Source organism: Plecotus auritus (assembly GCF_963455305.1).
Source record: "Plecotus auritus genome assembly, chromosome: 1".
Classification (NCBI taxonomy): domain Eukaryota; kingdom Metazoa; phylum Chordata; class Mammalia; order Chiroptera; family Vespertilionidae; genus Plecotus; species Plecotus auritus.
In genome coordinates this window covers 143,269,250-143,285,410 of record NC_137770.1, presented here as the reverse complement: position 1 = coordinate 143,285,410, position 16,161 = coordinate 143,269,250, and the positions used below count along the sequence as shown (strand labels likewise).

General features: G+C 42.2%; 1 protein-coding gene across 3 annotated transcripts in view; it reads right to left on the bottom strand.

Moving 5' to 3' along the window:
• Nucleotides 1–16,161, bottom strand: part of PIP4K2A (phosphatidylinositol-5-phosphate 4-kinase type 2 alpha) — a 172,079-nt gene that overhangs the window by 44,978 nt on the left and 110,940 nt on the right. For all 3 annotated transcript variants that reach the window (XM_080662042.1, XM_080662044.1, XM_080662043.1), the window contains exon 4: nt 4,441–4,593. In XM_080662042.1, the coding sequence (XP_080518168.1) occupies nt 4,441–4,593 (153 nt within the window). The remainder of the gene's footprint in view (nt 1–4,440; nt 4,594–16,161) is intronic.

Below are 16,161 nucleotides of genomic sequence, written 5' to 3'. Positions count from 1 at the left end.
TGAAAGAATTAATGAAAGAGTGAAAGCGTTGGACACTGGGCTGTGGGAAACTGAGTAGGTATTTAAATCTCTTATTCAGTCATTTATATAGCACTTCACACGTCAGGCACTGTTCTGAGTAGGTTATAGATATCAATGTACCTAAGCAGCACAACACAAAATGAAGGAGGCATTATTATCCAAATTTACAGGCAGAGAAGCAGGTGGAGAGAGGTCATGCAGCTAGTTAAGGGCAAAGTGGGTGTGAAGGCAGCCGCCAGCTCCAGAGTCTGCGCTCTGAGCCACCCACTCCTCATTGCTGGGGAGGTGGGCTTGTCAGAAAATTAATCCCAGGAAGAATTTATTTAAATATCTAGTAATGTTCCACTCCTCCAGAAGCTGGCCTTATAGTAGTTTTAATCACCCAGAATACAGCTGCAACTCTGGGTATATTTCATTAAAAAAAAAAAAAAAAAAAAAACCAAGAAAAGAGAAGAAAAAGGAGAAGTGAAGGGCCATCAAGTGTCCAGAGTTTTCAATTTGCCTCACAGGAGACAACCTCGCTGGGAGCCGGTCCCCTCTACTGACATGCACTTTGAACACGCCTAATTACCTGTCCAGATCGGTTCAGAAGCACAGCAAATTAGAAGGTAAAAGCAAACAAAAAAACAAGAAGAAATAGAAGAATTGACAGTTACCACTGAAGCAAGAGACAGAAAATTTCTGTGACTAAATATAAATCCTAAAAGTAGTCTAGGCCGACTTAAAGTAGCAAGAAAAGGCCTAATCCCCATCTCAAAAGTCTCCGAGCATCAGTGAATAGAATAGAGAACAAAGCGTGGAAGGACCTCTCCTGGATGACAGATGGCGAGGCCTGTGTCTGATCGCGTGGAACAGCTACCCCGGAGAACGCACCAGGCTGAGCTCACCCCATGTAATATTCATCAGCACCTTGTTTGAGAGTGGCCCGGAAGCAGGGCAGCTTGAAGAACAGTCAGATCCTGCCTGGGACAGGCTGGCAGAGCGCTGGGGGCCAGTGAGCGCTGCATCCTCCCTCTGCACAACTGCGCTGACTAAATGTAAATTATATGCTGGTGTGGGTCCAGCAGCCACACTGATGGTTTTTTTCGAAGCTCTATGACATTCCTGTGTGTTGTATGGCTGGCTGCAAGGATGATGTATATCATGTCACCTGTCCTCTCGGTGGGGAATGTCTTGGAAATAACCCTGTCTGCTTTTAGTACCAGGAACAGTTATATGTATCCTTAATACCTGATTCTTCTGTATCTTCAGGCGCAGCAGCTGTGTAACTAACTGATTTACGCAGGTTTCACTTTCCACTTTGGCTTCTAGGACAGTGGTCGGCAAACTCATTAGTCAACAGAGCCAAATATCAACAGTACAACAATTGAAATTTCTTTTGAGAGCCAAATTTTTTAAACTTAAACTTCTTCTAACACCACTTCTTCAAAATAGACTCGACCAGGCCGTGGTATTTTGTGGAAGAGCCACACTCAAGGGGCCAAAGAGCCGCATGTGGCTCGCAGGCCGACCACTGTTCTAGGAAACTAGGGTCCAACAAGTGGCCTTCAATGTAGGAAACATGCTGGTCATGTGGCATGAGTTTTAGGCCCATTCCAGGCTCCATTCTGTGTCTTCAACCTCTCCTTTCCTTTCCTATCTTTTTTTTTTTTTTTCTATTTCTTATATTTCAAAGTTCTTGAAGACCACCTTATATCCTATCTGGAATTGGGTCAAGAGTAAATACATAACAAATGAATGAATGAATGAAATGTAGATGAGCAAACTGAGGTTCAGAGATGGCCTAAGTAACCAGTTCATAACAAGTTAGGATCTGTGTCTCCTGACTTTCAACTTACTATACTTTAAATAAATTATATTCATGATGGTGATTTTTCAATCACTAAGACCCTTTAAGTTATATTTAAAATAATATTTATAAAAAGAAAGAAAAATGTAAATGTTAGATAAATCAGACTATTCTGATTAAAGAACACATCAATTTTATCATAGTGAAATGAAAGAAACTCTTCAGTACTTGAAAGCCCCTGAAGCATGTTAACACTTTTTTTGATCCCCAATGTATTTCAAGTAACACTTACGATATGTCAAACCTGCATGTGAGCTCACAGTAACTACCCCAGAGAAAATGTTTCAAATTGTGATGTCTGTAAAGTCAAAAAATTCTGATTCAAAGCTGTCATCAAAAAGTTGCTGTTTGAACTACGTGTCATTTTATTAGAATGGATTCAGACATTTATCAGAATATGTTTTCATCAGCCATTGAGGTATCTCTTTGCTTTGAAAGTTCTGAGACAATTTTAAAAAGTGTAAAAATAATGCACTATGCTTCAGAGGAGGAGAAATGAAACATTGGACAGTTTAAAAGGTCACTAATTAAAAGCTGCATCCTGTAATTCAACTTATTCAGAAGCCAGTTAGTTCCCTAGTGTTTTCTCCCTCACAGGTACTATCCTGGCGCTTTAAAACTTCCTTCATAATAGGCAATGGCATGAGCGCCATAGAACAAATTTCAAAAGGAGCAGATGTTATAAATGATTTGTTACATGTTAAATGAATTTAGAGGCTGACTAATGTTTTTAGAAGACAAATTAGGGGTGGCTCTAAGTTTCCGGAAACAAAATATAGCTCAAGGATATTTATAGACTTTACTGCAAGCAAAATGCAATTGATCACATTTGCAAAGATTGGAAGAATAAGCAACTGCCAAGAAATACTCATGATGTTAGAGCAGCAATTTTCAACTGCTGTGACACAAGACTTTTTAAAACATGCAGTACCTGACTGTTTAGTCAGGAGCAGTGACCTCTTCTCAGATTGTTAAATTAAAAAAAAAAAAAAAATGACAACAGCCAACACAACAGTAGCCACCCAGTGTGAATGGATCAAAATTATACCTATATTTTTTTGTCAGATTGGCAAAAAATACATTTTCGGGTGTGCTGCAGAGTTTTAGTAATTAGTTTATGTGTGCCATGAGATGAAAAAGACTGAAAAATCACTGGTTTACACAGTCAGAACCCATAGCACTTTATTTTCAATACCCTCTGAGATAACCAGTCTTTATCTTTGAGGGGGATTGAAGCTGTTCAGGTAGAAAGAAACCGAAGCAGGACTCTAAAAGCATGTGGGAGCGTGTGTGTTCAAACACCAGTTCTGAAGATGATTGCTGCCATGTGGCAAGCGACAGTCATAGTCATGCCATAAGACTGCAATTTCTCGAGATGACATAGTTGTTACTGGTTATTGTCGTACGACTCAGTAACAACTACCATCACCAGATACTGAGCACCTTGTGTATGGCAGACGCTGTGCTAAGTACCTGAGGTATAGCACCCCTGCCCCCCCCCCCCCGCCCCATTTAATCTTTAGGACTCATTTTTGTTGTTGTTATTATCTCCACTGTATAAATGGAAACACGGAGGCTGCAAAGACCAGAAGTCATATGGTTAGTACGTGGCAGAACTGGGATTTGCACCTGGGTTTGTCTGACACTGGACTTCATGCTCTTACTACATAGTCAGTAAGGCATCTCACAGCTCCACTAGACCTGGGAACATGTGCTCTACCAGGCAACTTGTAGTGCGATTTATTCATTCTTGAGTGGGAGGGAACAGAAGGGAGGAAGGGAGGGAGGGAGAAAGGGTGGGATGGAGGATAGGATTGCTGCTCCCAAGAGTAATTTCATTCTTTCCCCAGATGATTATGAAGGACTAATGCTGAAGGGTGAAAATGAAAGAATTGTCTAGGGTGTGAGTGGGGGTGGGCCTATTGGGGGCCAGGAAAGCAGGATAGGATTTGGAGGTGTAAATGGATAAATACTCACAGGTCAACACCTAACTTCTGACGTGTGCAAAAAACTTTTGAAATGCTGCCAAATCTTAAGCTGAGCGATTTTAAAATCAGGATGGCCAACACTGAAACTATTATACAGAAGAGTATTTACATTAAAAGCATTATATTAATAACTAATCATCTTCAGAGGATAAGCATTCCTAAATGTTAATTGTGAGTAATGTGGCCACAGTACTTTTTACAAAGCCCAGCTAGCCTGACCTTCATGGCTCAGTGGTTGATTGTCAACCTATGAACCAGGAAGTCACGGTTTGATTCATGGTCAGGGCACATAGAAGGGTTGCAGGCTCAGTCCCCAGTAGGGGGCGTGCAGGAGGCAGCCAATCAATGATTCTCTCTCATCGTTGGTTGTTTCTATCTCTCCCTCTCCCTTCCTCACTGAAATCAATAAAATTATTTTTTTAAAAACAAAATAAATAAAAAGCCCAGCTAGAGGCAATTTTGATGTCAAATGTGTTCTCATCACTTCCTGACAACGTATTTAATATTTAAATCTTTGGCTTTTGATGATCAGAAGTCATGAATGTTAACCTTTTCAGAGTTTCAAATATAAAGAAAAATTACCTGGTGGTATTTTTTCAGGATGTTGTGCATTTCAGCCACATCTTCACTCGTAATGGTCTTGATGATGTATCTTTTGTCGTAGGATGTGTGGAATCGGGCTCCACTGCGTGCCTGGGAATCGTTGGGAAGGGGTGCGCTTCTGGTCAAGGAGTTCTTCCCGATGGGATAAGTGGGGAGGAGAAAAGAGAACCAGTTAAAAACATGGCTTTCTGATTTCCAAACAATCTGTTGTCATCACAAATTTTCAAAAACATTTGTGTTTGGAAGAAATTGGTAAGTAGGATGACAACATTTTATATGCATCATAAATTAAAATGCTAGTCTTTCAAATGGAATGAAAACAGGGTGGGTCTGCATTATAATTCTAATGTCCTTAAAATAGGCTAATGTCTAGAATTACAATCAAAGTTACTTTGCTCACCTTACAATTTCCCGAGTTGGACAAAAGCCCAAATTTTCTTCTGAATAAAATTAGGTCCCAGTCATGAAAGAAAATTTTACATCACTGAGCATTTCCTTAATGACAGGGATTCTGCCAAACATTAAACACAGAGTACTTCTCCCAATTCTGATCTCATCCCCATGAAACAGTTTCTATTAATATCACCATCATTTTATTTTTTTTTTTATTTTTTTTTTAAATATATTTTATTGATATTTTACAGAGAGGAAGAGAGAGGGATAGAGAGCTAGAAACATCGATGAGAGAGAAACATCGATCAGCTGCCTCCTGCACACCCCCCACTGGGTATGCGCCTGCAACCAATATACATGCCCTTGACCGGAATCGAACCCGGGACCCTTCAGTCCGCAGGCCGACGCTCTATCCACTGAGCCAAACCGGCTTTGGCAATATCACCATCATTTTATAGATGAGGAGATGGAGATCAGAAAGGTTTAACAACTTGGCCAAGGTCACAGAGCTAAGAAGGGGAGCGCTAGAATTCCATCTCTAGTGCACTGGCTCAGAACCCAAGTTCTCAACTAGTAAACGACTCAATTAGTATACCCTGCTGCCTGCCGCGTGCCCTGGGAGGCGGCCGGGCAGCGGTATTCTAAAATAGCTCCTCAGGAGATTTTGCTTTGGCCCATTTTTCATCCCTTGCCATGTTTGGGAATGACTATCTTCTGAAGAGTAGACAAGGAGGGGCTCTGAGCAGGGTTTCTTCCAGTACCATCTCATCCCAGTATCCGGCTCAGGCTGTTGACACTCTAGCTAGTAAGTCTACCCTTTCCTCCCATGTAACTCTCCTGGTTGAATCTCCTGTTTTCTTAGAGACTCCAGGCCCTCCCCAACCTTCTTACACTGGCTATCCAGACTACTGGGATGAGCAAAGCCCTGGCATCTGAGGAGTCTGGTCTTCTCTGCTGACTGTGCGTCAGAACTGACTCTCCTTCCCTGCCTGGCCCCACTGGGTTGCATTTGAGGGATTCAAAGGCAAAGACTCCTTCTCTCTTCAGTTTTCTCTCTAAATGTGAGCATTCAAAAGCCCCAGTAACCAAACGCTATCTACTTAAGGGGGCACAGGTATCTTTAGAGAGGCAGCAATATCACTGCATCATGGGTTTTCAATGAAAGCAATTTCTTTTCTGTCTAGCACAGTGGTCGGCAAACTCATTAGTCAACAGAGCCAAATATCAATAGTACAACGATTGAAATTTCTTTTGAGAGCCAAGAGCCAAATTTTTTAAACTTAAACTTCTTCTAATGCCACATCTTCAAAATAGACTCAACCAGGCCATGGTATTTTGTGGAAGAGCCACACTCAAGGGGCCAAAGAGCTGCATGTAGCTCGCGAGCTGCAGTTTGCTGACCATTGGTCTAGTATATTCTGTCTCTTTCACCTGTCCTTCCTTTCTAGATGAAACCAAACAGTATCCAGTCATATGAGGTGTGATTATATTGCAGTGGCACAGCTGTGCAAGTGGGTCCTTTGTGAGCCGAGAGACGCTGGCCATAAGCTCGCTCTCATTTTCAAGGATGGGCCCTGGTACTGCCTGCTCCCTGAGATAGTACCCCGTGATCAATGCAAGCAGGCACAGCTATAAAGTGCAGAGCCAATACTGCGAATTTCACTGAATTTGCTTTCCTTAGCTTATTAGAAAACTGGAGAGAAGAAACAAAGAATCAATGTAACTACCAATGACTTTAAATAGCAGGATGTGGCAGAGTTAAATTATTCTTAAGATAACTGAAATTCATTAGACAGACAGGATGGTGAAAATAATTTTCAGAATAAAAATGGCTGTATTAACAGGAGTTTAATTATCAATTAAACTGCTTTTTCTAAAAAAAAAAAATAAATCTCCTTTATACTAATTTCTCTGATTAAGATTCAAAGTGAATGCTCCTTTAACACTAGAAACAAGCAATCATTGCTCTTGGCTAATAGGCTTACTTTTTCCTCCCAAACATTAATTTGCAAAAGGTATGCCAGATAAAACAAGAACACCAGGAATCGTAAGATTACAAATTACTTTCAGGCATAAAATCAAAGCAGGAACAATCAACTTTATGACAGTCAAGCAAACAGGTTATAAATTTTATACAATTGATAATACCTGTAAAATAACTTATGGGGAGAGTGGGAAATAGTAAGGGATAACTGGATTCAACAAAGGACAGAATTACAGCAGCATCCGTTGCATAGGTTGCTTTCTTAGGCATATTAGATATGAAAGTATAATGTTCTGTCACAGACCAATGGGATAGAATAAAATTGAAAGCTGCACAATCAGTGCTTCTCAAACTTTAATGAGTAACCAAATCACCTGTGGGTCATGTTAAATTGCAGATTCTTATCCAACAGGTATGGGGTGCGGCATCTGAAGAAGCAGATGATGCTGATAGACTGTGTCTTCGGACCACATGTGAGAACAAGAGTGCCTGAATTGTGGCTACGATGTGTTTCATCTGGTGCAGCGTGTGCAGTCTCTGCACTAAGTGTGCTATAATTACAGACTTACCTGAATAAACGCCTTTCCTATTCTATCTGTCCAACTCTAGTTTCATTAAAATGAGGAACTTTAAAGTAAAGAATAATTCATTGTATTAATTCACTAAAGAAATGTCCCATAATACTGATTATGCTGAAGGCAATGCATGGATTTAAAAAGGGCTAGAATGCATACTAACATAAAGTCATAATTCCTCAGCTTACATGCTACCTCCTTCCAAATCCTTTGCCTTTCCTTTCAGTTTCAAAGACATTGATAATTATTCATTATAGATTTTCCATATGGATATTGGCCATATCTTAATCTTGGGATATTAACAACTTACAAATGCTAATCTTGATTTTGCTTCAAGTCAATTTTTCAATAATCACATTAGTCCCATCCCACAATATCTACTTCCAGTGTGTGGAGGAATGGTTTTAAGGCTTTTAGTTGTCAAATAATCTGTAGTGTCAGGAACAGATATTTTGTTAAATTTAGAATGCATGCTTTACAATCACTATGAATAACAAAATATAGGAATCGAATTTACTGAAAGCCTCAGACAAGCAGAAAATCAGAAGCGAAGCACAGTTGCACACAAAATGCATGGTCCTTGGAATGATTCTAAGGCCTGGAAGAATGCAACTCATTATTTCCTACTTATGTTCACATTCCTGTGAGACAGAAAACGCCAGGTGCATTTTCCTACTTGAAGGCAATGAAACGGGAGTGTAGCGGAGTCAAATCATATCATATGCCTGTGGCTCCTGCCTAAAGCTTCCTCTGCGGTAACCAAAGAGGGCAATTTATAAAGACAAGACTAAACTTTTGCCATTACGTAACATCATAATCATAGACTTTTTGTAGCCTTTGAAGTAAGGCAGAAGTGTTGGCTTGTTTGTGTTAAAGGCAGCGCTCTGTGACGGCAGGGTGCGGTCCGCACCTAGGACATGCTTCGCCGCTCATCTCCCCTGGGATGTGTCATGGTCTCCTTGAGCCTCAGTTTCTGGGTTTGAAAAGTGATGGAATAAGCCCAGGGAAGAGGGTGGGCTAAATTAGATCTCTACTTCAGGCTTTTTATCACCCTAAAAATGGAACCCCTCTGAAAACAGCACACTGCTCTGGGGCTGCTGGGGAGTGCCGACCTCAGAAAGCAATGCGATGCTTCCCAAGAAAAGTCCAGTCAGAAGAGAACACAACCATCCTCTCCGCGGGGCATAATAACGGTTCAGGACATCTGGGCCAAGATTGGAGAGAGGATGACAACAGTTCTCAGAGCAGCATGAAAATAACACTTCATAGATTCCAGATGTACGCAGGGCAAGAATGAGAAAACGAGCTAAGGCAAGGGGGTCATGGGTATGTACGAAAATAGTCACGGAGCAGCCTCAAAACAGTCCGCTATCTAATGAAACTGAATATTGAAACTCATCGGTGTGCTTTGTTCTGTCACAAAGGGAAAATGAACCATAGCATCATACAGGTTGGACAAGCTTAGGAGGCCAAGAGGAGAAAGCTCTGAGAAGAAACAGAGCTTGAGAGTGATCTTTGGGAGCCCCCAAGGGGTCCCTCTACGCGTAAATAAACCTCATAATCAAAGAGCATGACAGTTGAAAGCAACCATGGAGATGATTCCAAACCACTCAATTTACAGATCAGAAACCAGAAACCAGAGTGGAAATGACTTGCCGTCTGAGTTTGTTAACGTGGAGTGGGACAGAGCAGCCGGCCTCCCCGCACCCACCACCGCTGCCTCCCCGCCCGGCCTGAGAGTGTGCTGGGCATTATGATGGGACTGTTGATACAGATTTCTTTGTGGAGATAAATACCCTCTAATCACAATTCAGTGCCTGAGCCAGCTGGCAAGACCACCAAACTTGTCTTTATGTTTTCAATTTTGCCAAATAAAACGTGAAAAATACCACCAAGAACAGCCTCAGTGCTAATGTAGTCAGAGTCCTTAATTTACGCTTTTATTGCCACGTGTACAAATCTACCTTGACTGGTTCTAGGACTGTTCATTACCTGCCTTTACCTGAGGCGAGCAGGGACAGGAGCCATCTTCTCTTGAGACAAGAGCTGAGGCAGATGTGTGTTTGAGGGGCAAGGCTTCAGAACAGGAAAACGAGGTGCTGCTGAGCTCAGGGCTAGAGTCAGACAATTCACAGGGCACAAGGCAGGGCTGAAAGATGCCTCGTCCTCAGGATTTCCTGCAGTCCTGTGCTGTGGTGACAATCCTACGAATCCTTCCTCTCTCTCACCACGGGGCACAGTTCACCATGTCTGGTTTAATTCGTTCACATGCCTAAGAATAACTGGAGGTTTTCATTTTCTTTTGGTCACTGGATTTTATCTTTAGAAGACTGTCTCACCTTCTGTCTTTCCCTTGTTAAGACTGTGTGGGTTTTCTTGGCAAAGAATGACAAGGTTGAAAGGAGTAAACTTTTATATTGGGAATGCTGAAGTGGTAGGGGGTGAGGGTTGGGGGAGGGAAGCAACATAAAAAAAAAAGACAAAATTTGCAAGTTAGAACAAGATCTGCATGGAAGAAAGAAACACCTTTTAAAGGACAGGTTTAGTCGTCTTCAAGATAATTCCCATTTCCAAAATCTAATGTTCACTTTGGGTTTTTTTTGTGTGTTTTTAAATGTTCATTTTCAAGAATCCTTACCCCTATTTACCTGTCTGTCTTTATGAGAAAGCTACCAGGTAAAATTACCCAGTGAAATCTATCTAGGGTTTGGAGAGGTCTACTCTCTTTAGAAAACAAACTCCTTGTCAGAGGCAAAGCTTAGAGAGTTATATGTTCTGTAACATGGTGACATTTTTAACATTCGAAACCTGGGATTCTGAACTTCTCAGTTTGAGAAGTGTGACTGCGCTAAAATATCCAGTGCTCTGTGGATATTTGGGGTCAAAGTCACAACACAACAAAGGCAATCCAGGGCTTATTCAATGTGTGAAATTTTACTGGCCTGAAATGTCCTAATTTACCTTTCCAAGTCTAGAAGCCCTCAGAAGAGAACGCATTCACAAACCCACTAAGTGTACACTCATCAGCACATCCTGGACTCGTGCTGAACTAAGAACCATCTCGCCACATTAAGTGTCGTTTATTCATACTTTTATTTACTTTATTCATGTGTTCTCAGGCTCATATTGCCCTAAATCAGTGGTCGGCAAACTCATTAGTCAACAGAGCCGAATATCAACAGTACAACGATTAAAATTTATTTTGAGAGCCAAATTTTTTAAACTTAAACTTCTTCTAACACCACTTCTTCAAAATAGACTCGCCCAGGCCGTGGTATTTTGTGGAAGAGCCACACTCAAGGGGCCAAAGAGCCGCATGTGGCTCGCGAGCCGCGGTTTGCCGACCACTGCCCTAAGCAGAGGCCTGGTGACCTTTCAAGTTTCAGAGTCCTGATGATGAAGTCAGAGACAACAGAGCATGGATCAGGCATAGGAGCCTTAGATGTCAGGACTGCGACTTTGGGCAAGTCATTTAAGCTCTTTGTGCCTCAGTTTCCACATCTGTAGAAAGGTAATAATAATGAGAATAATCATCATCATCAAGTTTGCCTGGGGGTTAAATGAGATAATATACGAAGTTTTTATAATAGTGCCTGGAATACAGTAGTACTCAATAAATTGTAGCTACTATTATAAAAAGCAAATTTTAACTTGGAAGATATTGAGAGATGCAGATCAAGATTAACGAGTTATTCTGCAAATGGTAAGTTAAAAATGAAGAAAAATTTGTAGAATGAGTTCTTCCAATTAGCTCTGGGTTCCTTTCCCCAACCCTGGCCAAACCTCAGTCTGCACCCAGTGAAAATGCAGAGTGACACACTTTCTCCCCCATTCACCTTTACAGGCTATTTTCTACAGCCCTCAATAATAACCATTTACAGTTTTAAAAGAGTATTTAAAATGTGTAAGTGTGTGTGTGGGCGGGGGGGGGGGGGGTGGGCAGTGAGCAGGAGCAGGCATGGGCTAAATGAGACAGAGGGCTTGAGGAGAGAGTCCAGGCTTTGGAAAAGCCCCTGGAAACTGATAGTCTAAGTCATTTGTTTAACCTTTTGGGCTACCACAAAATCCATAATCCCTTCAATGCAGAGCCTTAAAAGACTTTGATCAACCTTTAAATTATAGATGCAGTGGAAATCTGAGAGTGTTTTATTGCCTCCACTGCCCACAATAGTCACTCCTGGCCTGCCTTTACCACTTTTCTTGTCTTTTCAGGATTTCGGACCTCAGCATACATGGTGGGAACAGGTTGAGTTAGAGGTCAAGTCAAGGGAAATGAGACCTCTCAAGGATCCCTGCCCCACCCCTTACTCTGTTATCTGATCATCTGCAAACAAAGACAGTTGGACATAATGGTCTCTAAGCTTTCTTCTTGCTCTAACATTCAGGACTACTGCAGTTACTGCTGTCAGTCTGTAGAGACTTAGGAAATGGACAATGATTTGCCATTAGTTTGAAGAAAAAAAATCTAATGATAAATGTAAACACTGCAATAAAACATGCTCTATTCACTGGCTACCCTTTTCTTCTACACATCTGATAGTCTCATATTATCAAGTATGTAATTCTTTAAATTCACATGTTCTGAATGGAAAAACTTTCATCATAATTCTGTACCCTCAAGAAAAAGGTATCCAAGTCAATGGTGGAGGAAAAAGAAAGTCTCATATTGAATATAAATTAATCTTAAACTCTATGCATTCTTCTTCCTAAAGGCTTTACTGAGATATTATTCACATACCATACAACCCACCCATTGAAAGTGTATAAATCAACAGCTTTTAGTATATTTACAAAGTTATACAGCCAGTATCACAGTGAATTTTAGAACATTTTATCACCTCAAAAAAGAAACCCGACAAAACAAATGAACAAAACAATACAGAAATGGCTGCACAGAAACAGAGGACAAACTGATGGTTGCCAAAGGGGGAAGGGTGGAGGGGATGGGTGAAAAAGGTAATAAGAAGTACAAACTTGCAGTTATAAAATATATAAGCTATAGGGACGTGGTGTATGGCACAGGGAATGTGTCAGTATTGTAATAACTTTGTACAGTGATATATGGTTACTAGACTTATCAGGGTAATCACACTGTAAGGTATACAAATGTAAAGTCACTATGTTGTACGCTTGAATATAATATAATATTGTATGTCAACTATACTTCAATAAAAAAGAAAGACTAAAAAGAAAACTGTACCCATTAGCAGTCACTCCCATTCTTCCCCGCAGCCCCATAACTAGTAAATCACTACTTTCTGTCTTACAAATATGGCCTATTCTGGACATTTCATATAAATGCAATCATACAGTACACAGGTATTTGAGATTGGACCAAACATTCTTCTTGCAAGTCCCTTGACCCACTGTGACATCAGTGACATCGCGGGGTGTCTCAGGTGAGTGTGGTGACATCGTGGGTGCTCTCTACTCAATCCAGTGCAGTGGACACACTACAGCCCCCAGATACGGCGTCTTAGGATGCGCCTAGGCTTGCTGGGGTGTTGGGGATAAAATGAACTGTTTGACAAAAAACTGAAGTCCTAGGGCAAAGCTATTAGATGAAGGGCAGGTAAGAACATGACAATTAGTCCATTTTTGCCTATCCTGCCACTTGGTAAGTAAACTTATTTTTCACCACTTCCACCTTCTACAGCCAAACCCATTACTGATCTTACAATGTACCCTGTTTCACATCTCAACAGCTCTGTTTGAAGGCTGTTGCCATGTCAGCCCTCAATGGGAAATAAAGGAAATAATGAGAGATGAAGCTCACTCTTCGATGGCCTTCCCACGTTTATAATTGAAAATTCATTGTCCTTTCCCTTGAGAAGGGGATTAATGGTGCTATCCTTCCTCCCCACTCCTCTAAAAGTCTGCACTGAAGATGTTTGTTTTTGTAGTGGGGCGTCCAGGATTAGTGAGGCCCCCAGAAGGGTGGGGGAAATTTAAAGGTCAATTTAATTAGCTCATTCTTACCACCAATCTTCCATACTGTAGCTCATAAAAATGTCACGATTTAGTAACCATAACGGTCCCCTGTACATTTTTTAAATACTCAAGCATTTTAAATGTTTAATTCTCTCGAACTACTCATTTACTCTTATATACATTTCTCTCTTTTTTTTTTCCATTTTGATATGAATGTGTATATCTGCCAAAAATCATGTACAAAACACTTTTTATTTTTAGTCAACAGAAAGGCCACTTAAAATCAATGCCGCCATGTTCGACTGTATAAAAGCCACCGCCTTAAAAAGGAACATATCAATATTGTACGCAAGAACCTAAGCGGCAGGCATCTACTCGAGGTGATTTAACAATAGATTCCGAGATTCACAGCTGAGGGCCCCCCTCATTTCACAGATGAGGAGATGGAGACCTACCAGGGCCATGTGACTGAATTAAGTCACAGCATCAGTCACCGAAGATCCCGGATCAAACCAGCCTCCCAACTCCCGGGAAAACATTCTTCTTCCTGATGGCGGCCGCCTATTTCATGGACTTGAAATCTGGAAGCCCATCGCTGGCCTGCTGACCACTCAGGATTATGATTACATGCCTCACATCGCGCGGCCCAGGAGCCAAGCTGCCCAGACAAGGCTGCTTTCTGGGTTTGCGTTGGATATACTTTATCTGAGTGAGCACAGATGGTCCTCTGACCCCGTCAGAGGTAAAGACCAACATGCTAACTTGAACATTATCATCAAGAATTGATTAAATGCCCACTGAGTTCAAAGACCTGTGTTAAGCTCTTGGGGAATTTCAGAGAAAGCCTGGGCTGTGACCCCAGCACAAAACGGCTTCCGTTGTGCAGGGGAGCAAGACGCAGTGATTTAACACTTACTAATAATGAAACAACCTAGGAAAGAAGAACACGAAAGTGAGAGGCAGGGACCAGCAGAGCAAGAAGCAGAGCTGCAAGGACTTCACAGAGCACTGTGAGACCACCTTTAAAAACCTCAGGTTGGTACTGGACAGAGTTTACAATACCTGGCTCAGGCTCATGATGAACAAATGTGGTTATCTATCTAACCTGGACAGGTGCTCCTTGTGCTAGCTCTTCGTTGAAAATCACAAGTCACAATCCAAAGTGGGTTCAGGGGCAGGAAATGCAGGCAAACAGAAAGTCTGAGTTCCATGTGGGGTGGGAGGGGCGACAGACTGTGATGGGGACAGTCATTGGTTAAACTCATAAGAAGGAGAAGCCCAGGCCTAGCTGGTTTGGCTCAATGGATAGAGCGTCTGCCTGCAAACTGAAAGGTCCGGGTTCGATTCTGATCAAGGGCACATGCCTGGGTTGCAGGCTCTATCCCCAGTAGGGGGCGTGCAGGAGGCAGATGGTCAATGATTATCTCTCATCATTGATGTTTCTATCTCTCTCTCCCTCACCCTTCCTCTCTGAAATCAATAAAAATATATTAAAAAAAAAAAAAAAAAAGGAGAAGCCCTGACTGGGTCGCTCAGTGGTTGGCATGTTGTCCCATATACCAAAAGGTTGTGGGTTCGATCCCTGGTAGGGGCCTGGACAGGAGGCAATCTATGGATATTTCTCTCACATGAATGTTTTGTGTGCTCTCTCCCTTTCTCCCCCTTCCTGTCTCAATAAAAAATCAATAAAAACATATTCTCAAGTGAGGATTAAAAAATAAAAAAGCAGAAAAAGAACAAGAAAAACCTGATGGTGCTAACGTGTTGTGATAGCACTTTCCCAAAGGTCTATCAAGAGACTTGTCTAGCCTTGGCTAGTGTGACTCGGTGGTTAGAATGTCCACCTACAACCTAAAGGGTTGCAGGTTTGATACCCAGTCAAGGGCACTTATCTGGGTTGCCCATACCCCTTCTTCCCTCCTCCAGTGACCTGCTCTCTCAATGTCTCAGGCTCCAACACCTCTGGCTCCTGCCCTTTGCTCTGGTGACCCATCAGCCACCACTCCTGTCACTTTACTCTCTCCCTGTCTTGTGGAGATGCTCTCTGCTCGACCCTGTCAGCACCAAGTGTCTCTTGTTCACTTGTTGAGGTATTGCATAGCCTCCTAATTTCTGTATCTCCCTTCTATATATAACCACCTCAATTATGTGTTTTATTATTGACTAGAGGTCTGGTGCACAAATTCACGCACTGGTAGGGTCCCTCTGGGTGGCCTGCAAGGATCCAGCCGAAACGCACAGTCCAACGCTGCCTGCAGCTCCTACCTGCCGCTCCTGCTCATCCCGCCAGCCATGAGCCCTGCATCTGGCATCCTCCCAAGGGGAGTGGCCTGTGGGATCAGGCTGAAACGGGCTCTCTGATATTCCCCGAGGGGTCCTGGATTGAGAGAGGGTGCAGGCCAGGCTTAGGGACCCCACTGGTGCACAATCGGGCCAGGGATTGGGCCGGGAGGGACCGTGGGAGGGCTCCAGGGCATGTCCAGCCCATCTCACTCAGTCCTGATTGGCCAGACCCCAGCAGCAAGCTAACCTACCAGTCAGAGCATCTACTCCCTGGTGGTCAGTGCACATCCTAGCAACTGGTCGACCAGTTGACTGACTGTCCCCTGGTGATCAGTGCATATCATAGTGAGCGATTGAGCAGCCTTAGCATATTACCCTTTGATTGGGTGTTCGATTGTTCTACTGTTTGGTCTATTTGCATATTACCCTTTTATTATATAGGATTTCAGAGAATGATGAAGGGCAGGAAAGAGAAAGAGAGAGAGAGAGAGAGAAAGAAACATTGATGTGAGAGAGATACATCAGTCGGTTGTC